General features: G+C 46.6%; 2 protein-coding genes across 3 annotated transcripts in view; one reads left to right on the top strand and one right to left on the bottom strand.

Moving 5' to 3' along the window:
- Positions 1 to 3449, top strand: part of SLC2A4RG (SLC2A4 regulator) — a 5078-nt gene extending 1629 nt beyond the window's left edge. The window contains 8 exon segments of the mRNA XM_042051247.1: positions 865 to 1016; positions 1735 to 1844; positions 1918 to 2165; positions 2518 to 2618; positions 2725 to 2938; positions 2940 to 2984; positions 3083 to 3162; positions 3247 to 3449. Of these exon segments, the coding sequence (XP_041907181.1) occupies positions 865 to 1016; positions 1735 to 1844; positions 1918 to 2165; positions 2518 to 2618; positions 2725 to 2938; positions 2940 to 2984; positions 3083 to 3162; positions 3247 to 3358 (1062 nt within the window). The 3' untranslated portion in view covers positions 3359 to 3449.
- Positions 3450 to 4902: 1453 nt separating this feature from the next.
- ZBTB46 (zinc finger and BTB domain containing 46) overlaps positions 4903 to 27866 on the bottom strand; it is a 52814-nt gene continuing 29850 nt past the window's right edge. For both annotated transcript variants that reach the window (XM_042047631.1, XM_042047623.1), the window contains 3 exons: positions 26712 to 26993; positions 13075 to 13250; positions 4903 to 9779 (listed from right to left, as the gene is read on the bottom strand). In XM_042047631.1, coding sequence (XP_041903565.1) covers positions 9393 to 9779; positions 13075 to 13250; positions 26712 to 26993 — 845 coding nt within the window. In that variant the 3' untranslated portion in view covers positions 4903 to 9392. The remainder of the gene's footprint in view (positions 9780 to 13074; positions 13251 to 26711; positions 26994 to 27866) is intronic.

Below are 27866 nucleotides of genomic sequence, written 5' to 3'. Positions count from 1 at the left end.
GGGGAGGCGGCGGGGGGGCGGTGACAGCTGACAGCGGCCCGCCCGAAACTTTCCCCGCCGGTAAAATGGCGCCGCGATGGGATAAACTTTGGGGGGCGGGAAGGGGGGGGTATGGCGGCGGGGCGCGGGGGGTGGTCGTGGGTCACATCACCCGCACCCCCGGGGGGATCGTCTCTCCTGGATCGCAGCCCTTTGCGATCTTCCAGGGATCTCCCGCCGCCGGGATCCACCCAGCCCCGCCCCAGGGAGATCAGCTAGGATCCGCTTGCAGCGGGATCCGCTTGCAGCGGGATCGACTTGGTGCTGGATCACGTGGGATCTGCCTGGAGGGGGATCCACTTGGTGGCGGAGCGTGGGCAGCGGGTGCCGGTGTCTGGGGTTGGCCTGGCAGGCACAAGTGTGCTCCCAGCTCTGGGGATACCCGCTGGATCCCGGGTGATCCGCTCAGAGCGGGATAAACTTGGGATATGGATTCCTAAGGTGTGGATCTATACCGGAATGTGGGTGCTGCCACTTTAGAGCTGCGTTGCCAGGAGGGTGTCAGGTCGTCTCCTGGCTCTGTGGAGATCCCTGCTGGATCCCTACTGATGCTCAGCCAGTGGGCGATTGCTGGGAGCAGCATCACAGGGGGATCTGTAGAGTGCTAAGGAACTCCTGGCTGGATCCCACTGCGGCCTGGTGGGATCCACTTGGGATTTACCCCAGGGGGACCCACTGAGCGGCTGGCAGGGTCCCACCACAGCCCTGCCTGGAGGCGCCGATCCAGCTCCCCAAACCCACCTTCCCATCCCACCGAGGTCAGGGGGATCCCTGCGGAATCCACTGCTCGGGGATCCCTGCTGCCCGCTGCCGTCTCTCCCGTAGGCTCCGCTGGGATCCGAGGGCTGGCTGGGGGAGCCGCCGTCGCGCCGGGACCCGGCCAACCAGGAGGCCATGCTGCGGGTGCTGGATGCGGGGCTGGAGCGGTGCCTGGCACTGCACTCGGCCGTGCAGTGCATCCCCGTGCCCCAGCACAGGTAGGGACACCGGCACGGCCACCACCCTCCCACCGGCACTGGCCTCACTGCGGGAGCCAGGGTTTTTTTCTGCAGGAGGACTTTGGCCACTCTTGGCCACGCCGGGATCCCCGGCAGTGAGCGGCTGTCCCGCTGTGGCAGCTCCGGGGACTCCCAGCTGGGAACATCACCACGTTACCCGTTTGCAAAATGATTTTGGGTACTCTTGACCTCTTGCCTTTTTTTTTTTTAAATCTAAATTATTTATAGGTTTTTTTCCACCTCAGGGAACTGTTTGGCCCCAGGCAAGCCATCCCCATGTCCCTGGGCAGAATGCAGGTGCCAGTACCCTCTGGCACGGTGCTGCCCACAGGCATGGAGGGTTGCCCCTGGCATGGCACAGGCAGTGGCATTTTGGCAGCCTGCCTGCACCTCTGCCTGTGCCATGCCCAGGGGAATTCCAGCCAGCTGCTGGGGTGATCCCTGGAGGGGTCAGCAGCATCTCAGGGTGCTGCAGAGTGTGGGACACCTGTGGATGCCTTTCCACCTGGTGATGCCCCCAGCATGGTGGGGCCACTGAGACTCTGTGCCATTCGTGTGCCCCCACACAAACCACCGTGGGGTGGGTGCAGGCCACTGTGGGTGGGAGGTCCCAACACCTCAAGGGGGGAGGGAGAGTGATAGAGGGTCCCAGGGGGCCCATCCATCCTGACACAGTCCCCTCTGTTCTTGCTGGCAGGAAGCTCTCGGGCAAGGCAGGCATCGATGAGGTGATGGCGGCCGCGGTGCTCACCAGCCTCTCCGCCAGCCCGCTGGTGCTTGGGCACCCACCGGCCACTCATGCCCCAGGTAAGAGCATGTCCCTGTCCCCCCCATCCCTGGACACGTGTCCCAAGGCAGGACCTGACCTTCCTCTTCTCAGCAGAGCCTGGCAGCGAGGTCTGGAAGGAGGCTCCCACCATGTCCTCCAGCTGCAGCAGCAGCAGCAACACCAGCGGGGACTGGAGCTGGGACCCCTCCAGCGACCGATCCACCCCCTCCACCCCCTCACCCCCCCTCTCCAGCCACGTCCCCAGCACCTTTCTGCCTGGCCCACTGCCAGATGATGGCCCTGATGAGCCCGACGGCACCCACTTTGTCTTTGGAGAGCCCACCCCACGGAAGAGGAAGGTGGGATGAAGCTGGGGATGATGATGGGGGTGAAGTTGGGAATAGTAAGGATGGGGATGAAGAGGAGGATGAGGTTAAGGATGAGGGATGACAGTTGGGATGAGGTTGGGTACATGAATGAGTTGGGGAATGGGGATAGTGAGGATGGGGATGAGGAGGATGACATTTGGGGTGCGAATGAAGAAGATGGGATTGGAGATAGGGATGAAGGTTGGGATGAGTTTGGGGATGTGGATGATGATGGGGGTAAGGTTGGGGATGACAGTGAGGATGATATTGGAGCTGGAGATGAGGTTGGGAATGAGGAGGATGATGGGGATGGAGCTGCCAGCCTGACGCCTCTCTCCTGCAGAACTCCACCAAGGTGATGTTCAAGTGCTTGTGGAAGAGCTGTGGCAAAGTCCTCAGCAGCTCCTCAGGGATGCAGAAGCACATCCGAACTGTGCACCTTGGGTAAGCACATGGGGTCCCCCGGACACCCCCAGACCCCCTGGTACCCCTTGCAGGGTCCTGCCATGCCGGGGGAGAGTGTCCCAGCCAGCCTCTGCTCTCCCTGCAGCCGGAAAGCCGACCTGGAGCAGAGCGATGGCGAGGAGGATTTCTACTACACGGAGCTGGACGTGGACGTGGACGCGCTGACAGACGGGCTCTCCAGCCTCACGCCGGTCTCTCCCACCTCCTCGGTGCCTCCTGCCTTTCCCGGCCCCGAGGCTCCTCCGCCACCAGCGCTGCCGATCCTCGACCTGGCCCTGGCCTCCCCCTGCAGCCCCCCGGCCCCCCCCTGGCCGCTGCCACGTCCACACAGACCACGCGTACCAGGTGAGGGGCACAGGGATGGAGCGGGGACAGGGATGGAGGTGGGGCTGCTGCACTCCCTCATTGCTTTGTCTGACAGGAGCTGTGTCCTCTCTCTCCAGGGCTGCCGGACCCCTCCGCGGCCACCGGTGTCCCCCACTGTCCCCACCCCACCACCGCCCAAGCCACCGGCCGTGCCCAGGTGAGCCATTGCCGTCGCACCCCACCCTGTCCCCTCTCCCCTGCGTGTGTCCCCCCCGTCGTGACTTGTCCCCTCTGCCCGCAGGCGGCCGCGGGGGGAGGCCAAGAAGTGCCGCAAGGTGTACGGCATGGAGCACCGGGAGATGTGGTGCACGGCGTGCCGCTGGAAGAAGGCCTGCCAGCGCTTCCTCGACTGACGGAGCCCCGCCGCTCCCTCCTTCTTGCACATTTTGCACTCGAGGTGCCTTCGCGCCCCCCTGGCCGCGCCCCCGGACTCAGGGAACGGCCCCCCCAAAAGCTTTATGCACACACACAGCCCCCCCGCCACGGAGCTTGTCCCCCCTGCCTTTTCTTCCCTTTGAAAATAAGCTAAATCCAACCCTGCTCCTTGCCGGCAGGGGCTGGCGGGGGGCGTCCGGCTGCTCCCAGCCCCCTCCCCACTCCGGTTTGGGGACGCCCCCATGGCTCAAATAAGCTGTGCCTGTGGCTGGCGGGGGCTCGGAAAAGGGGGTGTCTGTTCCTGCCCCTCGCCTGCTCCCGGGGGGCAGCCCCAGTGCCCAGGGCAGAGGTGGGCGCCTGCCCCCCCTCACCCCCCCCAGGGGGGTTTTTACTCTTTGTAATGTCATTTGTCTCTCTCGTTTCGGGGAGCCCCCACCGGGGCAATGCCCCGGGAAGTGCCTGCAGGAATGCGCCCATTTGCACTAAGCCAAACTGCACAAAGAGGGGTCTTTTTGTTTTCCTTTACTTTTTTTTTTTCTCCTTCGTGTGGTTTTTATTTTTTAAATAAAATATATGAAAATTCATATTTTTACCTACTCCCTCCCACAGCACAAGAGCGCGCGGGCCGCGGCGCTGCGGCAGCGGGGTGTCTCCAGCCCTGGGTGGGTTTTAAGGGGTTTAATTCACTTTAAACCCCCTTTTTACCCCAAAAAAAACCCCTTTTCCCCTCTAAACCCTTTCTTCCCTCTCATCCTGTCACTCTCCAGCCCAGGCAGCAGCTTGGGTTTGGCCAGGTCATGCCACCCTGCTCCTCTCCCCATCCAAGGAGGGGACAGGGAAGGGTGGTGGCCCTTCCACCCTCCTGCCCTGTGGGAAGGTTCCCTTTGCATCAGGGATTCCCCCCCCCCCATTGCAGGGTCCCCCCTTGCAGGGGGTTGGACACTGCTTTGGCCCCATGGGTCAGGCTGATGCTGTGCCCCCACTTGTCCCCTCCCGGGATGTGATGTGTCAGATCCAAAAGAAAAAAAAATAAATATTTGGATTTTTTTTTTAATGATTCCTGTTCTTTAGTTACTATTAAGAGAGGCAGGGTGGGCACCCTGGGCCCCTTGGCACCCCCAAACCCACTGCTGTCACCCTCCTCCTGCATCCCACATCCCCCAGGGTTGGCATCACCCTGTGCATCCTCCCGGGAGTTACTTAAAGTTCAGATAAAGACCAAAAAATAAGGAAATTGCCACCAACAGGCAGCAGGGAGGGAGGGAACGAGCAACAGGTGCCTGTTTGGGAAGGGGGAAGGGGAAGGGGGAGGGTGCAGCACCCCCAGCCTGAGGGTGAGCAGGGCTTTCTGCTGGGGGGAAGGGGGGTTTTGAGGATTGGGGACCCCCTGTTCCAGCATCCAGGAGCAAGGTTGGGGTGCAGGACCCTGCAGCTGGATCCTCCATGTCACTCCATCCTTCCACAGAGGGCAAGGAAGAAAATAGTAATTATGTATCAAATAAAAAAGAAAAAGCAGACAAAATTGTAGCAGCAATTTCCCAATTTATTGAAACTGATTGATTTTTGCAGGTATGTCTAAGCTAAATCCCATCACAAAGGTTCTATCCGAGGGGCAGCCCTCGGCAGGCGAGGAACTGGGCAGCAACTAGAAAATAAAATCAGATTTACCTGAACTACATCGACAGAAAATCAGTACAACACAGCATGTTCTCCCACTGACTTCTGGTTACGAAATCTCCTCAACCTCCCCAAAATATTAAACACATCTTCAATACAAACACAGGTTTATAATAATTAATATAAAGTCAGTATAATATAGAATATTCCCAGCAAAAAAAAAAAAAAAATCAACAATCTTCAAACACCGTCCTTTTTGTGTTTGTTCAGCTTTATTTTTGTAGACAGGTTTAAAGCACGTTGAAAAATAAATATATATGAAAGCATACACACAGCACTCTGACTAGGGGGACTAAAAAGAAAAAAAGGCTGAAATTCAAAACACAATTCAGGATCTACAAAATCAAGGAACCATTAATTATGGCTTTCGTAGGAGTCGCACGTGTCACAGAATGAGCGAAAATTAGATTATCTTTCAGAATATTGCAAAAAATTCCAGTTTTTGCATTGTTTTTCATGGAGTTTCTTTCCTCGAGGGTGATGTGCAAAAGGGGGAGCTTTGAGGGGAGGGTGCTTGGGGTCAGTCCCAAAACACACCCACCCACCCCACAGCCATAGCTTTGCTTTCAGGGAAGTGGAGTGTTTAAAGGCAGGAGTGGGGAGAGGAAACAAAAGGGGAAGTAACGCTGGAGTGGGTTTCCTTCTGGACAAAAAAATACTCGTTTTGTTGTCCAAAAAACTGATTTTTGATTAAAGAAAAAAAAAAGGGAAAGGACAATCACTTGGCAAACCTTCATTAGGTGAGTCCCCTCTTCCTCCCCACAAAGCTGCTCTGCAGCTGTGAGGCTTTGGGGTGACCTTAAAACCCACAAAACTGGGGAGTTCATGATTTTAATAACATTTTTGGAAATCCCAAATCGACACAAGGACCTCGTTTGTCTCCATCCTTTAAGATGCTCTCCATGTCCACGGATCCCTGGGATGTTTTCCAGAGGGCATTGACAGGACGATGCCCTCTGCCCCGTTCCGCACCGTGGCCAAAACGCTCTCTACTCCTGGCACTCAGATTTAAAATAAAAAATGAGGGTAATCAAGGAATTCGAGGAGGAACATTTACATGTACAAATGCTTTAAAAAAATGAGTTGCAAGTTCTCGAGACAGAGTATATCCATGTTTTACCTCTAAGGGAGTTAATTGTTTTGGAACGAAGTCTGTATATATATACACACACATATATATATATTTAGAAAAAATTAAAAAAAGGGAACCTCAGTGAAGTATACAAAGCCCTGAAGGGAAATACAAAGACAAGATGCAGAACAGGCAGAATTAGTGGGGTTTTGTTTAAATCTCCAAGAGCAGAAGTTTGCATAGGCAGTAGATCCGAGAGACCCCGGAGAGAAGCTGGAGGGACGTGATCACCTGGAGCGACTGAGGACGTTTATAAAGTTTCAGCATAAAAAACGCACCCAAATTCCTTTTTTCAAACCCAAGTCGGAGCATAGAAGGTTAAAGATGAATCCCTGCACTTCCAACTCTGCACACCTCTATCAGAACAAAGCACTTCAATAGACATCAGGTGTTAGAAGGGTTTTATTTGGTAAATGGTGTGTGTTAGTGGGACAGAAGCACGTGCGAGGTTATAACGTGAAAAAGTTAAGTTTTTATGTGGATTTTCCATTTTTCTCTCCTTTTTTTGCTTTTGCTTTATTTTTTGCATCCTCAGCTCAAAGGAGCCTCAAAAGTGGCACAATTAGGAAACACTCCTGAGCACTGCCCGGCTCTCTGCTCACCCTTAAATATAAGGAAAGAAAAGAATAGAATAATTTCCAAGGGAATTGTGAAGAAAGCTCAGCACTCCGTAACTCTGATGACAAGATTGAGTTACCCAAGGGCACAGAGGAAGAGGAGGGCTTGGCCCACAGCCAGTCCTCCTCAGAAGGTGGATGCACACACCAGCATCGGAGGGGATGGGCCATTGGAATGTCACACAAACCCAGGGGTTTGAGCTGTTTGGGTTTTAAAATTCTCTTTTAAATAGATTTTTACATATAAAAAGCAAAGCTACAGATAAATCTTTAAGTACTGTATGTATTTGTCTACACGCAACAGGTGAGGCTGCACGTTCAGGACCTCAGGCACCCCCACCCCCTCCATATTTACAGGGTAAATGACAATAAATACAGAGCCCACACTCTGGGGGAGCCAAAATTGGGGTAAGGGAACAGCCTCCTCACTCTGGGACCCCCCAAAACCACTGGAAAAGAGTACATAAAGGTCCAATTGTGACATACTGGGTGGGTTTTTAAAGCTTTTTAAGTAGGGGAGGAGAAGGAAAAGAAGCTAAAATGCAAAATGAGATTTTTCCAAGAAAAACGTTCCTGCATGATCCGCTCTGCTCCTCCTATATTTAAGGAAGGGGTTATCCGTGCTCACTGCCTAAAGCAACAAGTCCCCCTAACTCCTCCAAGGGGCGGCAGCAGTGCTGGTGTGGCCCCACTGAGCCACACAGAGGATTTTAGGAAGACCTGCGTTCCCACAGCACTGAGCACCCCCAAACCGATGGGGCAGGAGCCTGGAGGCTCCCAGTGGAAGCAATGGTGAGCTGGGACGATGGATGCAGAGAGAAGGGGGTGAATGTCTGTAAGGAACTGAGGAGCAGAGAAAGGGAATGAACACCATAAACCCAGGAGGCAACTGGAACAGGGGAACGAAGAGAGATCCAGCTCCTGCAGGTGCCAGGATTGAGGCTCCCACTGTACTCCACGAAATCCCAGCACCGAGTGGCTTAAATCCTTTCAGATTATTTGCTTTATGGGGGTTTATTGTACAATATACTTTTAACTCCTTTGCTGGGTGGAACCACGCTTTTCCTCATGGACCACCAGGCCTGCAGGAAGGAAAATAGCACCTTAAGTCATTTGGCTTCTGGCAATGGGTTGTCTTTTGTGGCAGGTTTCAAGGTACCACAGTCACAGATGTTGTAGAAAACTGCTCGATGGCAAGGAAGGAGTGAGGTCTTCAGCTTTTTTTTTTTTTTTTAATTTAAAAAAGCACCAGAAGCAAAGAGATCAAGGTAGAACAAGCTGTTTCTCAGGAACAAGACAATTCCAACACACGCTGTTGCTGTTGTTATTTAGGTGTAGCTGGAAGAAGGCAACGGTGGCCGATATGAACAGGGAGAATTCAACTACCTGGTGCAGCCCCACAGAGTCTGAGGAGATGCTGGGAGAGAAATCTGGTTCTTATTTAAAGAAAAAATGGTTTATTCGAAAATTTACACGGAACCAGTGCAGCTAAATCTGAAAGTTTTTGTCATAAATAAAGTAGGTGTTAGACCTACCAGTGATCAGTGAGAGTGTTGAAATTGGCAAGAAAGAACAAGGTACCCAGGTGAAATCCTGGCCCCACCAAAGTCCATGGGATGGGAGCAGCAAGATTCCACCCTGCTGGGATCTCCTCACCTCGGGCTTCTCGCCTTTCCCAGCTCATCCTGCACTTCGCCGAATGCCCCGGTTTTGCTACAGTTTGCATATATTTGTGAAAAAGGCAGCGGAGCAAAGGGAGAAAAGTGAAGATATTTGTGGAGAGGAGTGACAGGTACAGAACTACCTGTGCCCTCTAGAGCAAAAGGGGCTTCCAGAAGCACCAACATGCGTTTTGGTGCCTGTGAATGACCAAAGCTGGAAGACAGGATGTGGGTAAGATGCCAGTAGGTCCAAGAAAAGTCACAATCTGTCTTTGATGGTGATTCTTTTGGAAGCTAAGAATCCAAGAGAAGTACTCGTAAGGCTGTAATCTGACTTGCCTTTTGATCTATTTGGCTCCATAAAAAAAAAATTAAAACTCTTTAAGTAACTTTGCAAAAGGCCTGTATCATCAGGGGAAGCCCTCCAACACATCCATCCATCTGCTTTCACAACCTTAGCTTGGAATTCCACTGCTGCTGGGATTTTAGCACAGACAAGGTGTTAAAAAAAACCCCAACCAACCAACCAACCTGCTTTGGACACAAAGACCTCCCTGGTGCTCGGTTCGGAGTGGGAAGGGGAGGAGGATTCATGCTTCACCAGCCTCCCCTCACCTGCAGAGACTCCACCTCCCTCTGGCTGGCTTGGCCGGAGGGGTGGCCGTGGGCAGGGAGTCGCAGGGGGAAAAGGGAAAGGAAAAAGGGGGAAGGTGAAGTCAGTTGTGCCGCTGGAAGCGACACTGCTAAGACAGTGTCTGAGAGGAACAGAGAAGGACTTGTTTAGAAAACACAAGAGTTATTTTGCACACATGGACGACAACAAGGCTACTTAGTTTTTCCAACATACTCCTTCCTCCCCACCCTCCCTCCCCCTACAAACAACAGAGCGAAACAAAAAAAAAAAACCCAAACAAAAAAATAATCCCTAAGAAATCCAGGTAAAATCCTTGTCGTTCTCCCCAGAGTTGTCCTGCTCCTGTGGGGAGTCGACATCTTTGTCATCATCTAAAATCACATCATCCTGTGACATCCCCACGTCATCCTTCCACTTGATGTCGTCCTCGTCTCCCATCTCCTCGTCTCCTTCCACTTTGATGTCATCTGGGTCTTCCATGTACTGCCCTTCCCCGGGGTAACACTCGTCTGGGGACCCTTCTCCCCCGTTGTGGTCCAGGTGCCCGGCGATGCCGCGGCCGGAGCAGTCGGCACAGACGCCGTGGCGGCGGGAGCCGTGCTTGATCCCCACGCTGGCTGCCGACATGAACACTCGGTTGCAAACCTTGCAGACGTATTTTTTATCTTTGCTGTGGACCTGGAAAAGAAGAAAGATCACAGAGGTGAATGCCAGCAGAGATGGAATGAGAGCTGTTCCCATGTTCTCGCAAAGGCAAATCCACAACTGCAACCTGAGATCACGACTGGCTTCCACCATGAACTCAAACCCACCATGATTAATTCGAGCCAGCAAGTATGAAACACAATGGAAAATCCTTTGGGATTGCCTGTTCATCATCACACTCATCATTCCGAGAGGAAATTTCATTGCAATTTTTTTTCTTTCCTTTTCTTTCTGTTTTTCTGGGGTGCAACAGTTGTATCACACCCACCACCAAGAGGAAAATGTTAAAAAGAAAAAAAAAAGCAATCCACAAGTACCAGTTCTGTGCAGACCAGAGAAGAACAACCGCAATCAAACCAGTGTTAATCATGGTGATACAGTGGTCTCCCTCCTGATCCCACTGCTGTCCAGAACCAAAGAACAGGAGCACTGGGAATGCCTCCTGTATCTCCCCAAAAATGCATCTGACTGCACTTCTCACCTTATTTCTGACTACTTTGGTTTGACACAAATGTTTCTCCTCCATAACTCATTCTGCAAGAATCCTGGGCATGTGGACCTATCACAGAATATGTAGCCAGTACAGGAAGCAAGGAAAATGCTCTGCAGGATAGAAGAATTCACTTCCAGAGTCAAACTGCATTATTCAATGAGCAAAATTACATACTTTGAGAAGCACAAAACACCTGATAAAGGGTGAAATCTGTCCCTGGCCACTTTTGCCCTGCATGGAAGGCAAGGAGCTTGTCAAACCACTCAGCTGTTCTTCAGGCAAAGGAAACCAGAGCAGTGAGAATTCTCAAACTCCACCACAAGGAGCCTCATCAGGTACTTTCACTTACACATATATAACTACATGTAAAATACATATTAATTTTATTAATATGTAGAACAGTTCAGTTGGAAGAGACCCATGACAATCTTCTAGTCCAACTGCCTGACTGCTTCAGGGCTGCCCAGTACTTACTATAAATGTGTATTTTTCTTTTCTATTTTTTTTTCTTTATTCTTTTATATGTTAACACCACACGGGGACAGCACAGGCACTCGATGCCTGGTGTCTGCCACTGATCCTCAGGAGAGACTTCAGGAAGTGGTGTAGAAGCACACAAGGATCCAGTGCCCGTGGTTTGGAGTTGTTCTGAGCAGCCCAGCAGTCACCAGAACCTCGGGTACATATCACCAGTCCCTAATCCTTTTTAACTGGTTTCTTCTTTTCATGCTCACAACAGCCTGTGGGAAAGGTTCTGCTGATTAAAGTCCTTCTTTTCACTTTAAAGCAGCTGCCTGGATGCCTGCTCCTGCCTCAGCATGGGATCACCAGCTCTCACCACCTGATTCTCCACAACCCTGCGCTCCGGAATACTCAGCTGAGCTAAAGCTCTTTGGGAAGAGGACAAATTGACCCATTGTAGCCCCTCAGCCCTCCCTACTGCAGGACACTGGCTCGGGTTCTGTGTTGCACCAGTCCCAGCCGTGTTCAAAGCCTGTGAGTGCCTCTGATGTGCTCTGGCTGCAGGTTCCCCTGCTCCAAGCCAGTCCCCATGACATTCTTCTACTGCATCAAGCAAAGGCATTGAATTTTATTACTTTTTTTAAAGCAGTTGGACAGGGCTGCTCAGAGTCATCCAGCAGGATCTATAGGTATCACTCACTTTCAACTCATACAAGAATGATTTTCAGGCATCAAAAGCTGAATAGGAGAACAGAAGGTGGTCAGGGGTGCAGAATAAGGGCTAAAAGAGCCATATAAAAAAGAAATTATAAAACAGGTACCAAACCAATTTGTAATTATCATAGAATGGTTTGGGTTGGAAGGGACCTTAAAGCTGATCTAGTTCTGACCCCCTGCCAAGGGCAGGAACACCTTCCACTAGAGCAGGCTGTGTATCTGTTAAAAAACTGATCCCCTCTCTCCCTCTTTTCCAATGCTGACAGTTCAGTGAGCAGGTTCAAAGTGAGCCATATTCCTGGCTGCAACTGAACAGAAATTATTCTTATTCCCTTTACTGCCAAATTAGTACTAAACACAGAAACAGCATTTGGCCCTCAGTATTGGAGAGTGCTATTAGAAAGATGACAGTCTAACTGATTAAATGACAATATCCCAAGGAAGAGAAGGGGAAATATGCTGACAACATCCTAAATTTATGAAAAAAATATTTTAAAAAGAGAAAGTTCTCAGAAATAAAAGGCTGGAAGTAACAAGCTGGCATGACTGGGTGCTCCCTGCTGCAAAACCAGTAACAGATCTTGACACCTGTGTGCTAGCAGCAGGACTGAGCTCACACTGAGATCTGCCTCCTCAGCTCCAGTGCCCCAAGGAAATAAGGAAGGGACATCTCAGGGAGCAGGCAGTGCCCAAGCAGACGGCTGGGGACTCATCTGAATGGAGATGGGAGCAGGGAAGCAAGGGAAGGAGATGGTGGGGGTTTGGGCACTGTGGAAATTGTCACACAGGGCTCCAGGATCCCGGTGTGGAATCTGGGGCATCGTCGGGGGTGAGCCAGGCCCTCTGCTGGCACTGCTGCTGGAATCATTGCCTAGAAACTACCTGCTCTGCCACAGTACCACCTCTACACCAAGCTTTGAGAACCTCTTTAGGATGGCAAGTGACTTCTACCCTGAAAAGAAAAATAATCAACGTTCATCTTAGTATTTTGTTTCTGGAGAAGCTGTGAAGAGCCAGATACCAGCACCAGCCTTGCAGTCAGAGCTGAGCAGCCTCTTTAATAAGGTATAACAGTATTTTTGATAACTAAGCATGGCCAGATCAGAGTAGCTTTGCCTCAAGTTCTTGCTGAGCAATGTATTTTAAAGCTTTCTGCACCAAGTCATAGAAATACAGAATTGTTAAGATTGGGAAAGGCCTCCAAGATCAAGTCCAATTGTCACCCCAGCACTGCCAAGCCCACCACTAAATCATGTCCCCAAAAGCCACATTTACACGTTTGTTAAACCCCTCCAGGGATGGTGACGCCACTATTGCCCAGGGCAGCCTGTGACAAGGCTGAACAACCCTTTCAGGGAAGAATTTTTTGCTAAAAAAATCCAGCCTAAACCCTGGAAAGCCTCTAGCTGAGCTTGGAGAACAGCAGGAGGATGAACAGGCAGCTAGCCACAAGGCCTTGGAAAAGCAGGGAAAAAAGATACAGGAGAAGCCTTCAGATGAGCCCTGTGTGGCAAACAAATTGCAGACTTAAATGAGGTGAAGCTCCTGCTCTCTTTACCCAGAACCAAAGGGCTGAGTCCCCAGCACTGCCCTTACCAAGGTGTGGCGCTTCATGTGCTCCCGGCGGGTGAACTTCTTCCCACAGATCTCGCAGGGATAGGGCCTCTCTCCCGTGTGGGATCGCATGTGTCTCTTCAGGATGCACTGGTGCATGGCTGAAAAGCTGCAGTATGGGCACTTGAACTTCTTCCTGATGACTGTGAACTCGTTGACTGCAAGAGAGAAAGCAGAATATACAGATCAATCTCAGAACGTCTCAAAACAGACTTCTCATTGACTATTGCACTATTAAATTAGTTCACTGTGGAATCACACCCTCACCCCTTAACCAGCTACACATTTTTAATCCTTGTACTGTGCTACTGCCCCTATATTATTAAAGCTAAGAAGTTGAGTACCTCCATCAGAGCAACTTTTGAACAAGCTGACACACAAACATTTAGCAACAGCCTGTTACAGACATTGCTTGCTAAAGGGATCATGAAGAGGGCTGTCAACCTGCTAGAGTTCTGATTTATTTTAAAGGATTATCTGAAATATCAAGATCTAAAATGCTAACAATACTACTTGTGGAAGAAGCAGGGAGCCAGAACACAAGTCCATGAAGGTGGCACCCCAACAGCGCCAGTGTTCTTTATGGGGTGGTGCAAGAACATCATCACACACCCCAGGAGTGTTTTGGTGAAGGAGCAGAGACCGAGGATGACCCAGAGGAAACAGCACAGTTACAACCACCACTCTCTACATTATCCAGTGACACAGGGACAGTGCCACACACAAAACACAGCTGTTGAAAACAGAGTATTTGCTGCTCCCTGAGGGTACCACCCACCCACCCACAACAAGTTTGGAAGTGACTGTCCACTGTGGAGATGACTTTAAACTTCTTGTTTCTCCTTCATTCTATTGCTTCCCTTTAGTGTTTTCATTTTCAGCCACTTTTCTCCTAATTATTGTTATTTCTTAAAGCAATATATTTACATTAAAAGGAGGGGGGAAAAAAGAAAGCAAGTTCTGGTTAATCACTGTAACTTATGTGTATGTAAATGGCTGCTGGTAAAGGAGACAATCTATGGACGAGAGCTGGGGGAACAGGGGAATGCCAGATCTATTCCCTAGCTCCTAACAGACCCAGAACTCGGCAATATTTTTAGATGCTTAATGAAATATTACAAATAGAACACATACAATAAATGCAATATATACTATAAATGCCCTACTAGGTGTGTGCACAGTCCATGCCCTCAGTATGTCACAGGTAATGCCCTGGAATTAACACTGTACACTGAAAAATGGCCTTTTTAAAGAAAATTGGTAAGCCCACATACTCAGTGCCATTTCATGCCCAGTTTGTGGGCTGGTTTTTTTTTCCTCTTCTGCTTTTAAAATTTACTTTGTCTTGTATATCAATACAGGTGAAACAACATGAAAAGTAACTACATTTGTCACTCATATAGAAGTGCAAAACAGCTGACACTACTAAGAGACACCTTTAAATAAGGTAACACCCTCCTGGGTAATCAGAACAAACATTTCAACACCAGCTCATCTCAGAAAACGTATTTTAAGTAGTTTTCTATTGTTCTAATACACACTAAAAGCATGATTCAAGATCTTAAAAGCTGCTGTGATACAAAGTTTATCTCAGCATTTGTTCTGACTACTCAGAATTAAAACACATCCTCCACACAGATAACTTCGTGGAAGAAAAACTTCCTTTGATTATCAGTTTGCCTTGCATCTAATATTCTGTTAGACTGGACCTGTGGTGGTCCAGCCCACAACTGCTTTTTTTTGGGTAGCTTGGTGTTTTTTCAGCCCATTTGTAAAGCTGTCAAGAGAATTTTCTAGCCTACAGGGGAAAAAAAAAAAAAAACCCGAACACCTACTCCCTTGGGCCATGGCTGCCACAAGGACACCAGGGAAAGCCAATGGTAAGGAACATTTTATTCACCTGTCAGCAAAGCTCACCCACTGCAATGGGGCAGTGAGAAATGACTCTGCACTGCTTTGGGAACCTCCTGGAGGAGATGCCTGAGCACAGCCTGATGCCCAGAGCTTTGTGCAAGTTCTTCTTGTTACATCTTTCTTTTTTTTTTTAACAACTAGAATATGAAAATTCTTTGTCTTTTATATTACAGGAAATTTTTTTTCCTTTATTTTCTCCTAGGCTTTGTCACTCCCTCATCTATACACTCAGAGGCAAGGAGCCCACATTTTTCTACAGCAGGTAGAAATTTCATGATACAAAGCTATTTATTATAAATACATTTCAGTTGATTTTGTAACCACTCGATTTTGGTGACAGGCCACACAGACACTTCTAACAACCCCGTCACTATGGAGTGTAGACAAGGTGAGCAAGCTGTAAACTGAGCACAGGGAATCAAGAGGGGACATGAACCCTCCTTCCTCCAGCCCTGCTCCACACCACACACACTGCAGAGCCCAGCTGCCAGGACACAGAGCCACTGGAAAACACTGACTGGAGATCCTGACAGCAACCAGATCCTGGGATAATGAAGCAAAAGTGCTTTAAGGACAGAAAACCACTAAATCCCTTATTCCTGGGATTGACTATCGCTGGGTTGTACCTGATCCTGCTGTTCCCTCAGTGACCTGGTGCTTGCTCTTGTTTCCTGCCCACATCTCTCCCTTCCAGGGCTGAGCTGCTGCAAAGCTGAAAAGGCAACACCCAGCCTTAGGTGCATGACCTGCACCCCCAGCAGGCTCCTCCCCAGCCACCTGCTTCCAACACATCCATGGATTTCCAACAGCCTATTCCTGACTCTGTCCGAGATCCCAAGATCCCTCGTGCCTGCATTCAGCTTAAATCACTCAAACCCAACATTTTCAGCTTCTGTATTTAAAAATACTCACAGAACACTGTTTGCAGCTATAGCTTTATTGAAAACTATTTTTGCACCAAATAGCCACATATTTAGTTCTGGTATCTACAAAAGGAAACACCTGAAAACCAGCAGCATTGTCAGAAAAATAACTGTATTGCAGAGTTAACATTTTCACAGTCCTGTTAAATATATGCACCCACAGTACATCTATTTAATGCACAAATACCAGCTTTGGTATGAGCACCATCCTTTGTCTAAATGACAATATTTTATGGAGCAGCATTAAATGTAGCAGCATTAAGGCCCTAAGAAATCATCTTTAACATGATCATCAAGGTGATAAACAGCAGCACCACGGGTAAAGAGCTACTGGACACAGCACCAAGAAATGGAGAAGGAAATAGAAACAGTGCCACAGTAAAAATCTGTGTACTTAATGCCACTAAAATATTTATGGAAATGTGTGTTTTTAAAACCAACACAATAATGCTTGGGAAAAAAATCTTTGGTATTGTCAGCTCAAGTAACTTATTTCACTGAGGCTGTTAAACGAAACAGGCTCCTGCATCCCTGAGAGTGAAGGAAAAGCACTAGTGATGCCTGACAGAGCTGCTCTGGATTAACTCTGTAAACTGGCAGCTAGTTAATAATCACTGAAATACTACATTCTTTGGGTTATTAGAAAGAATTCACAAACTTCAGGAGAATTCTTGTCCGCTAAATCCTCGTTATACTTAAGGTTATAAATAGCAAGGTGCAATTTAACTGTCAGACTCACACCTCCCATCAGCTTCCCCTGCCATTTCCTAACAGTAGAATCCTGCTTCTAACACCTGTTATACACAAACCCAATAAAGCTCTGCCCTGTTATACCCTTCAGTTCTAATAATTAAAAAAACCTAGTCCTGATCCTGAAGGGAAGCACTGGGAATTCCCAATGCTGAAGTCAGGAAGCACTCTGATGTACAGGCCAAGGAAAATACTACTGAAACCTCTATTAGAGACAGCATTGACCTGACTAGAGAAAAAGAATTCCATGTTGAATTAAATTCTAAAATACAAGAAAAATGAACAAACATGAAACCTCATTAACTATTATCACATAATGAAACCTTTTAAAGTTTGCTGAAATTGCTTTTGCTGGCATCTTACTTTCCCAACTCAGACAAATCCTTCCCTGCTGCTCCCGAATTTCCAGATAAGATTCACTGGGTTACAACTTTGTTTTCTAGCTCAGCTTTCTCCTTTCTCACTTGCTGATTATTTAAGAGCAAAATAAATCATGAGGCAATTACTCTGACATCTGTCACAAGGGAAGCTGACACTAAAAACTACACACATTCACAGACAGCCGAGATCTCTGATGCCGAAGATGTCAACAGGAACAAGAGTGGAAAAAATGAACCTGACTTTGCAGAAACCATAAAACTTAAACCCAAATGATTAAAGTGTACTACGGTGATTACACAGGAACTTAATTCTCAATTCTGACTGCAGCCTGCTCAAATGAAGAGTAAGAGCTAAGCCAAGCAGGGAAATTCCAGCTCCCCAGCCCTGGCATGGCATGGAGCTGTCTCCCAGAAGCTCTGAGTCCCAGCAGGAACAGGGGGAGCAGAGCTGCACCAGAACACACCTGTTCCTTCCCTACAAGCCCAAGGGCAGCAGGAACTGATGGGCTCTCCCATTCACCTTTCCACAGGAAAGGGCTGGGGAAGAAGCTCCCCACTAAGTCCACATTGTGCACAACTAAGTATTCTCATTTTCTGTCTCCCTGAGATGCAACAGTATCACGAGAAAGAACTTCCCTGAGGAACTCCAGAGAACATTTGTAGAAGTTGTTTTTTTTTTTCTCCTCAGCTGTCTCTCACACTGAGGAAAGCTACCCCACATGCTGACAAGCTGTGCCGCACACAGAGCAGCTGGGAAGCACTGCTCTTAATTATGCTACTTTCATTTCATTTCACAGTTACCATAATCTAGTTTTGTATGTAAATATATAGCAAGAGACACAGAAATATTTAATCTTTTTAAAAAGTAAGTGAATTTCACAGAATGAAATAGGAATTACAGATTTCTACCCACCAGGAACAGCCATTACTGATTCTGTATGCACACCCCAAGTTACAATTAAATCTATGTGAAGCCTCCTTCCTCTGCTTTAACACCACCATACTCAGCCTGCCTAATTTAATTACAGTATGTAAACCAAACGAGTCACAAAAATGTACAGAATCCCTGAAAACCACAGCCATAGTCCAGGATGATTTTTAAAAAAAGCCCTGAAAGTACTGAAATATAATATCAGTAAAATATGCAAGCCTTGCAACAACTTTCAAGCCCAAATAACATACCCTATTGCACATATCAAGAAGCAGCATATTTTTCTCCTTTGAAAGACATGAAAAACCAGACTTTACAAACAGCAACCCAGTGCTTCCACAGCTCCTAAGTTCACAGTGAAAACCCCTGGAATGCCCAAATGGTCTAATGGACAGAGCACTAGAGCAGAACTCAGAATTGAATTCTCTTATTAATTCTATTGCCAGCACTTTCAACAACCTGAGGGATGTTATTTTCCTGAGGAATCGGAGGAAAACATCACCATTTCTTTTATAAAGCACTTTGAGATCTACTGATAAAGCAGTTGAAGGTAGTGTCAGAACACAGATTGAGCACACCAATAAAACAGCCGAAGTGCCTGTTTTATGGACCCAAAAAAATTATCTTTGCACAAAAATTGCACCAAGGCTGCAGTGACACAGCATCTGGAACCAGCACAGCATCAACTTATCAGCTCTGGGGAGTTACTCTATGAAATTACACCTGTGGAACATTTATTTGCAGCACGAGAACCACGGCACAATTTGCTTTTCCTAGTTCAAGGAAGTGTCTCATATACAACAACAGCAGCTACACATCCTCAGGATCCTCGCTCGGTCCTACACTGTCCAAAAGCTCCAGCCCAGCCAGGTGGGCAGAGCCCAGGTAACACATTTTCACGTGGCTACTGAGGTTCTTCTGGGTGCCGAAGCCCTTCCCACAGCAGAGACAGACAAAGGTGCGCTCGCTTGAGTGCACGGACAGAAGGTGCCGGTTTAAGTCTGTCTTGTCACGAAACAGCTTGGCACAGTTAGGACACTGCATCTTCTTACAGTGGAAGTGGATGGTCTTCTCGTGCCGGTCCATGTTGGATTTCAGGGTGAAGCTGGCGGGGCACTTGGAGCACTGGAAGCGGGCGAGCTGGCCGGCAGGAACGCCGTCGGCGAGGCCGGGCCGGGAGCAGTCAAGTGCATCGAACGGGAAGAGCATGGAGAAGGCGTGCTCGTGGATGTGCTCCTTCAGCTCCTCAGCACACTGGAACACCCTCCTGCAGAAGCCACAGGTCAGCCTCTTGGCCAGGGCTGAATCCAGGAAGGTCCCATCAGCAGTGATGTCCATGTCTTCTGACCTTGGGAAGCTCGTATCTGAAACAGACCCATGGATACACACGCACGGATCAGCCTCTTCTCGTATAAAACAGCAACAGCTTAAAAGTGTATTTTTCTCTCTGCTTACCTGAGTCAGAGTGTTCAAACTGCCAAAGGGCCAGCAATCCATCGTAGGCAGCCTGTAAAGGAAAAGCACAGGGAAGTTAAGGCAGGCATTTACAGGAGCCTGTCCTGTAGCAGAGCTCTGACTCCCATCGCTGTCACTGCCTTCACCCCTTCTCTAAGGGAGGCTCAATCATTTGACCTGGCAACCCAAAGTGCTTTTGCAAACTTTCACTGCCAGAGCAGGGAACTGGGCCCTTATCTTGCAGGATCTGGTGTTTTGAAGACAGTAATCAACATCCCTGTTTAAGTCTTGGATAACTACTCAGTTTCCATTCTCACTGAGCATTCGTAGGTCCCACTCAGGCCAGTGGGAAATGCTGGACAGAAAATTTTTAGTTGATACAATAGAACTGGAAAATTCTCCCTTAGCCCTCCACAGGTACTTTTCCTTTCCACACAGAAGAGCCTGTAGAACACAAACACCTTCTGCGTAGCTCCCCTTCTTGCAATGCCCTCTGGCACTGCTGATCCAAATTCTAAATAAAAGCTGACTTTATCTTTTTTTTTTAATAAATCCTTTGTGATATGCCAGCGTGTGGCAGATGGCAGCCCTGTATGAGGCAGAGCCGTGCTGCAGCCTCGGCAGGTCTGTGCAGACCAGCTCACTTCGCTCTACGGGGACTGCAAAGGAAAATCTGTGCTTCCACCCATTTGTTTCGTAGAATTGAAGTATCATTCAAAAACATTAAGAATAAGAAATGCTGCAGAAAGCTATGGATTTTAGGTCAAACTTCTGACTTCTGTAAGAGAGAGAGCCAGCCCACTTCTGTCCAAATTCAGATGGTTACAAGAAACCCAAATGCAGAACACCAGAAGTGAGCAACGGGTAGCCGAGGCCTCATGCCATTATTATATGCTAGTGTGCAGTGTTATGCAAATGAAGGGATTGACAATTAAAAGGGCATTTTTATTTAAAAAAACCCAGAGGTTTTTGAACAGAAGTTCTGTTGAGGTAAGGCAGAAAGACTAAAACTGGGACAGCACCAGTCCTGACCCTCAAGCAACTTCTAGTTATAAAATAACCTGTATTTTTTTAAAAAAAGCTCACAGATTAAAGTATAAGGTGTTAGATCTTTCAAAATACTCCTAACTGGGGAGGATTTGATCAAACAGACACCTTTGTATTTCAAATTCTTTGCATTTCCGCCCCCGTTCTTACCTGGGTTGAGGAAGGCACCTCTCCTTTTATCCCGGTTTCTGGTGACATTTCACCAGAAGAGCAGATCCCGGGGGGGGCTCTGAGTGGCAAGGTGTGCTGAAGGCAGCAGGGGAGATGGTGCTTCCACTTTGCCATCACTTTCACCCCTTGAACGATTCGAGGTGGTGCCAGGCCCTGGGGAACACAGGAAACGAATCTCACCCACGTGAACGAGCACCAGCTGGTGGCTTTAAAAACGGCCTCGCAAAGGCAGCGCCCCAGCACTTGCAGCTCATCTTCTGTCAGTGGGAGGGAATGCAGCAGGACAGGGATGCCAGGCTTTTGCTCTTTCTGGTTGATGGGTTGTTTTTTTTTTTTTAAAACCAGCCTCCCCACCCAAATGTCTGTGTGTACTGGAGTGACATCGCAGGGCTCGGTCACTACAGAGTCCGTCGGGAGAAAGAAACACAGTGCAGCACAAATATCCAGAGCAATCACATTTCTCTTGGAGAAGCACCATTCTGAACACAGACATTTCCATCTTTAAGAAGTGTACATGCAAACTTCATTCCACTAACTTTCTTGAAAGTTTATGTCACAGGTTCAGATCTCAAGATCTGTCCGTGGTGGTTTATTTAATATTGGACTGTCAGTCCGTGATCTCAAAGTGCTTTACAAAAGATGGGAAAAAGGATTCCTGTCACTCTATATTTAGCAAGGATGGAAGTTCAAATATTTGTACAAAACTGTTCAATTATACCTGACAGTCATTACAGTCTAAAAATCTCCCATAACTCAAGAGGAAAACATGCTGTGTCCGGCCCTCGCCTACACTCTAGCAACACCCAAATGGAAAACAATATTCCAGAAACTGCCCTGAGGATCAAAGACAAAGCTAAATACAAATAAAGACTGTGTCATCAATATCAGTGTACATTATAAATTATTATACAAACTTTAGCACATGCCTTGACTGAATATTGGAATGACATGGTGAGCAGGTTGTTCTTTTTGAAATGCAGGGAGGCAAAACCAGAAGCAAATATGGCATTAAATAAACAAATTCGTATTTAAAGCACTCTATGCTCTAAAGGCTTTTTCATTTCCAGCACAAAAGAGTCTGATGGCAACCTTCAGGGATATAAAAAACACTCTTTAATGCAGCTACAAATAACAAGTCACAGTTTACACTGTGTCCGAATACAATGCGCTGTGATCTGTGTGACAACAAAGCACTCTGAGTGAAACCACACCAAGGTTTCGCAATGTGAACAATCCCAAACCTTACTTTTTTATCAGCTATCAAAGGAAAATCTGCTCTTGTACCACGAGCTGGATGTTTGATTTACTTTCCTCTGCTTTGATCGCAGATCAATATCTTTCCCAACTTAGTTAACTCTATTCAGCTGGGATAACAATGCTGCTCCAAGGTTTCCTTCAGGTGCTGCTCATCTGTTGCTGCTGTCATTTAAAAGTAGGACAACAAAATGCCAGAAATTCAAGATAGCAAAAACTCAGGAAAAAAAGGAATCTATCAATATTTCCTGTTAGAAACTGTTACCAGTAATCCAGCTCTACAGGTCCATAGCAGAATTCCTGCCTAGACAGCCACACGTTCCTTTTTTTCCACCCCTGAACATCCCAAACTGATTCAAATTGCCCCAAAGGCATCTCTGGGTTACACTTCTTTGAACTAATGGTATTTTAGCACACAGTAAAGATAAACCAGTGGGGCCTGGCTTGATGAATTCTTTATTAGCACCTTCCCAGTGTTCCACAGGTTCCTAAAAACCTCTGCACTTCTTAAAGCAAAAATAAGGCTAATGAATGAGCAATGAAATAGAGCACAGGGAAGCAATAAACTATCATCCAAGGTGTACAAACACACAAAGATGTACAACACAACAAAGATGAGTTTTCAAACAATAATCAGTATTTATTTGGTTTCAACAACTGCAAGTAACACAAGAAGAGAGAAACCCACATCAATGACCCACACTTTGTACACAAGAACGCAGATTTATGTCCATTCTGACTCATACTGTGAGAAACCTTTTTCCCTCCTAAACTTGTGCTAAAATGAATTTTAGTCAAAAGTATTTTAAATTCTAAATCAGGAATCAAAACCACTTTCTTTCAGTCAGCTCTGCACACAGAAAATGAAGCAGGGGTTTAGCAGTATTTTTGTGAATACAGAATTCTCATGACAGCTAGACAGTAAACTATTGTGGAAAAGAGAAAGGCAAAGTTATTACATCTAATTTAAAACTGCATCCATTCTCCTCTAAATCTTCTTTTATCATGTACAAAAATTCCACCAAACTGAATACCTTTAACTTCTTCCTGGGAAAGTTGACCACTGTGTAGAATGTATTCCTTAACATCCAGTGTAAGGATAAATTATTGGCTCCAATGAACCACTAACTAAAAATAATCTATTAGCTGGTTTGCCCAAAAGAAAAGGGCTCTGTGTACCATGTAATCACTTGGACTGGAAGCTTCATAGGAATTGCTTCTATAAACAGTTTCAGTTGCAACAGGGTAAACAGGAAAAGCCAAACTTAGCCATATAAAAAAGCCTTCAAATGTGCTATTCTGAAATGTGGAAGTCGCCCTTTAAGGGAGTTGGTCCCCCCCACGACCTGAAACTTTTCTTTTTTAATGAGAAAACAAGGATGTAAACCTAACAACCTCATTTTCTAATGAATATTAAAATCCTTGTTCTCTTGATTATACTTGGCAAAACCAGCTCAAAACACTCGACTGAAGCCTTTGAGACTTCTGGATGTGTGATGTAACCGTGCAGAACAATGCTACCAAAGTTCAGGCTCATAAATGAAATAAGACACGTTATTAAACCAAGGAGCTCTGCAGAGCAGCTCTGCTGGAGTGGAAATCACACAAGCACCACCTGCTTTTAGAGACAAACCAGGAAAACACGGCAAGACCAGGAAAACTCTCAGGATGTCTTATCTGAAAGGCACCCCCAGCAACAACCCAGGCAGGTTCAGTAACCAACAGTTCCCCAGAGAACCTCGGTGTTACCCATGAGTAACTCACACATTTTTTTTCTATAAAACCTGTGTGTTCCAGGTTTCTGACAAGCATATGAACAACGTCAATCTTGATCACACATCATGAACATCAAACTCTCAGAGCCCTTCAGCTGCAGGTTATCTGGCAACTGTGCTAACCAAATGGCAAGATATTTAAGTTTTTCCTTCTGATTTTAAATGAGTTTAAACTGATTAACTTCAGAAATTCACCATAGTGATACAACACCCCCCCACACACATTCTGGGCTTCATTTTCCACCAGCAGAATGTCAAGTTCATACCTCATATGATCATATAATGAATTAGTTAAAAAGAACACGAGGTAAAAGGAAAACCTTGAGGTAGCCCCTAACTTCTAAAACAGGATGAATTATGTGGAACAGCAAGTGAAAACTTTTAATGTGTGCAGTAACTTGGAGAGTAATATCCCCTTTAGAAATGGCTCATCCAAATTTTAAACATGTTTAACATCCTCTTTGCATCTGTCCACCTCCAATAAGTCTTTTTTCCTCCAGAAAAAAAAAAACCAAAACAAAACCTGAATACTGCTCCTTGAGGCAGTTATGTACTGCAGTGCTTTGTAAGAGAAGACAATCCAGTGATAGCAGCCAAGATTAAAAAACACTTCACTTCTTTAAGGTCAAGAGAGACTGATCACTTATAACCCCTGAAATTAGCGCATTTCTTTTCAAATCAAGACAGATGAAAACCGCTGGGTTTGGTTGTCCGGTTAAATTCAATCTTTTTCATTGTGCTCCTGCCTACCCCCTCCTCTTTTTTTTTTTTTTTTTTTGTAATATAACCCAGGACTTAAAATGACTCAACATCCTCAAATTGTTTTTGAAGAAAAATGTCAAAAACACCTACAAAGCCAGCACCAACCTAGACTGTGCTTTTACATCTCCACTATCTGCCTACCACTGTCATTTTAAACACCGAAAATTCTCATCAAGCTTGATGTCCTGTTGTATTCAGTAATGACCACTTAAAAGGGAATCGTATATCACAAGATCTTTTTCAAGTTATTAAAATAAACTGATACCTGTGAATCTGAATAAGATGAAAGAAAAATATGTCTCTTAACTCCTGGCTTCTATAAAAACCCTCTTACCAGGCCAATGCCACATCCCCAACTGCTATGAGAGCTACAGACCAAGCAGGAGGTCTTCTTTTTGACTTGGGCATTTCACTTTGCTTCCATAAAGATGAGATAATTGAAGCTCAGCTGAATGAAATCCAAGTACTAGTGAGAAGACTGGAAAATAGGGACCTCAAATACAGGCTGGACAGGACCTCCTGAGCCATGCCACCCCCTTAGTGAGCTATCAACCACCCCCTTTTCTAAATGTTTCAAGCTTTATTTTAAATCCAGCTGGTCTCCTGCCTGCACCATGCCCATTCCCAAACTCCGCTTCTCAGCTGGTTGGGCAATCTCTAATTTTTAACCCGGATTTATGACTGCTTCATACACATTTATCTTTATATCAAGTGGTGCTTCAGTTTTAAAGCAAAACCTAAAATCCTCCAACCAGGAGAAGGATGATGGATAGAGGGCAGTGCCATCATTATTCCAATTTATCAAGACAGAAGATGAAACTGCTGATTTCACCCGCCAGGAGTCACAGATCCGAGCCCGCGGTGCATCCATCACCCGCGGTGGCACATCGACCCAGGCTCCCACCCATCCTGGTGCCAGCTCAGGGCACTCTGCTCCCTGCACCCAAACCCTGCCACTGAACTGAGCCACATCTGTGCTGTTCCACTGCAACTAAGGGATTTTCAGCCCTGGAGGCCAATCTGAAATGTGATTTAACTGGAAATCCTTCGGGAAGTGAGTTACTGTGAAAGAAACCAGAACACTGCACCAGCCATTCCCCACAAATATTTAAGCTACAGAATAAGGTACAGAAACTTGAAGGTTTTTGGAGTTTTTTTAAAAACAATCCCACTGTTCAGACATGAGAAGTGAAAAGAGACACTAAGTCTGACACTGCATTGTGCAGTTAATTCCCTTTGTCACACAACTCCTGTGACCAGCTGGCCACTTGGAAGGGGCTTGGAGCAACCTGGTCTAGTGGTAAGTGTCCCTGCACATGGAAATGGGTTGGAACAGGATGATGTTCAAAGTCCCTTCCAACCCAAACCATTCTAGGACTCTATGATCCATTCTCTAATTCTATGACCATTAAAGTTCTCTGTCTTTTGCCATTGAAGAAGCTAAAAGAAAACAGAGTAATAGATATCCCTAAGTGAACTTTTCATTCTATTTACCTGATCAGTTTCCTCAGCATAGACGAAAATAAACCTTTTCTTCTGGAAATTAACATGTGGTACTCAGAAAGCTGCTGCTTGCCCTAGTCTAGTTCACAAATGATATATCTTCTCAGAGTATTACTAAAACACAGCATAATAACATGTCTCTTTCTTTATGCACTAAACAATCAAGCTGCAATGAAGGAAACACAAAAATATGCTGAAAAATCAGCTGTCCACACCTAATGGTTCACATCAGCTGTCTCCAACAGACCACCAGAAGAAAAACATTCATTTCCAGGTGCAAGTATAACAAAATCAATAGCTGCTCATTACTTACAGCTCTAAAATTAAACTGCAAGAAGTAAAGATCATGCAATCTACAACACCCCAATTGTTTCCACAGATGCAGGAGCAACATTCAAGCTGTTCAACATCAATCAAGTTTGGATTCAAAACCTTTCCCATAATGACTCAAATAGTTTGTATTTTGTTTGTAAGTACCATTGTGCAAACAAGCAAAACAAATTTGAGGACAAGCGCTACAGGCTGAATATTTTCTTCTATGACTTCAGCAGTTAACATTAAGGATGGGTCAATATCAGACAAAAGTTTCCAAATTTTATAGAAAGTGGGATTAAGCAGGATTTAAACCTGGATATAAACACATCACCAGCAACCAACGAGGCGGTGATGTGTATTTTCTTCTCGTTAAAGACTTCCCTTAAAGTGTCAGTAAACAAAAAAAAAAAAAAAATCCAAGAGAAGAACACCAACTTACGGGAGAGTGAGTGCGTGCCTTTGGGGAGGTACTCGAAGAGCAGCGAGCTGTCCTCGCCCAGCATGTCGGCTTTCAGCGACAGCAAACTGTTCTTACTCATCAGAGCCGCGCGCAGGTTGGCCACGGTGGCGGCCTGGAGTGCATCCTCCTTGTCCGGAGTCAGGGGCTGCTGGATGTAGCTGGATTCCCCGCCCAGCAGCGCTTCCTCCACGTTGGCGTAGGGGTCCGGCCGCTCCACCCTGCTGTCAGAGCTGCTGGGCTCCGTCCCGGCCACATCAGCACCTGCAGGAGGGAAGATGCTGTCAGAGACACGGGAAAACTCCCGGCACTGGGACCAGGACCATGCACCTGCCTCACTGTGCATCTGGGAAACAGAACCAGGAATGCAGCAACAATTATTTTGGCTTTGCTTTTCACGTGGCAGTGCTGCTTCTCATCCCCCTTTTCCTGCCTCACAGCTGGGGGTTCTGTTTTTCCAGCCTGTTCCCTCCTGCCCCACCAACTGGGCTTCAGTTCAGTACCACACGCTATGAAGGCAGGGCTGAGGGAGGGGATGTATATTTTACCCACAACCTGGATAAAACTATTTATTTATCTTAAACAAAGAATTCAGGATGGTTTGCTAATACTGAAATTACATTCAAAGGTTAAAGTTCTGTTTTCTCCCTAATTTGACACTCTGGTAGTCCAAATTTTCACTCTTTCATTTCTTCCCCATGATGCAGGTTTTGAGAAATCCAGTAATAAGCAGCCTCTAAAAGCTGAGTATAAATCCCTTGGGGTCACCTACTCTAAAAAATACACAGTAACCAGTGGTTCCCAGCATATAGCACAGCGTGGGTTTTATACAGAAGTGATACAGTTAAAAAAAAAAAAAAAGATACCAATCAGCCACTTTACAACATGTAACTACAAAGAAACTGTATAAATATAAAACATATTAGTATAAATGTATCAATTACTGAACCCAAGCAAAACCAAAACAGCTATGATACGGTAAATTCCTTCCTGTGAAAACACAGTTTATTTTTGTATTTTTTGGGAAGGTCTAATTGAAGAGCCTCTTATGTTTGAACTTTGACTCTCTTACCAGCTTAAATAATTTATGTATTTTTATGTAAAGGAAAATGACTCTCAGACTCCTCTCTATTCTTC

This window comes from Corvus kubaryi, unplaced genomic scaffold (genome assembly GCF_017639235.1).
Source record: "Corvus kubaryi isolate FWS band 111438036 unplaced genomic scaffold, C.kubaryi_AGA036_p1.0 134, whole genome shotgun sequence".
NCBI lineage: Eukaryota > Metazoa > Chordata > Aves > Passeriformes > Corvidae > Corvus > Corvus kubaryi.
This window is presented reverse-complemented; position numbering and strand designations above follow the sequence as displayed.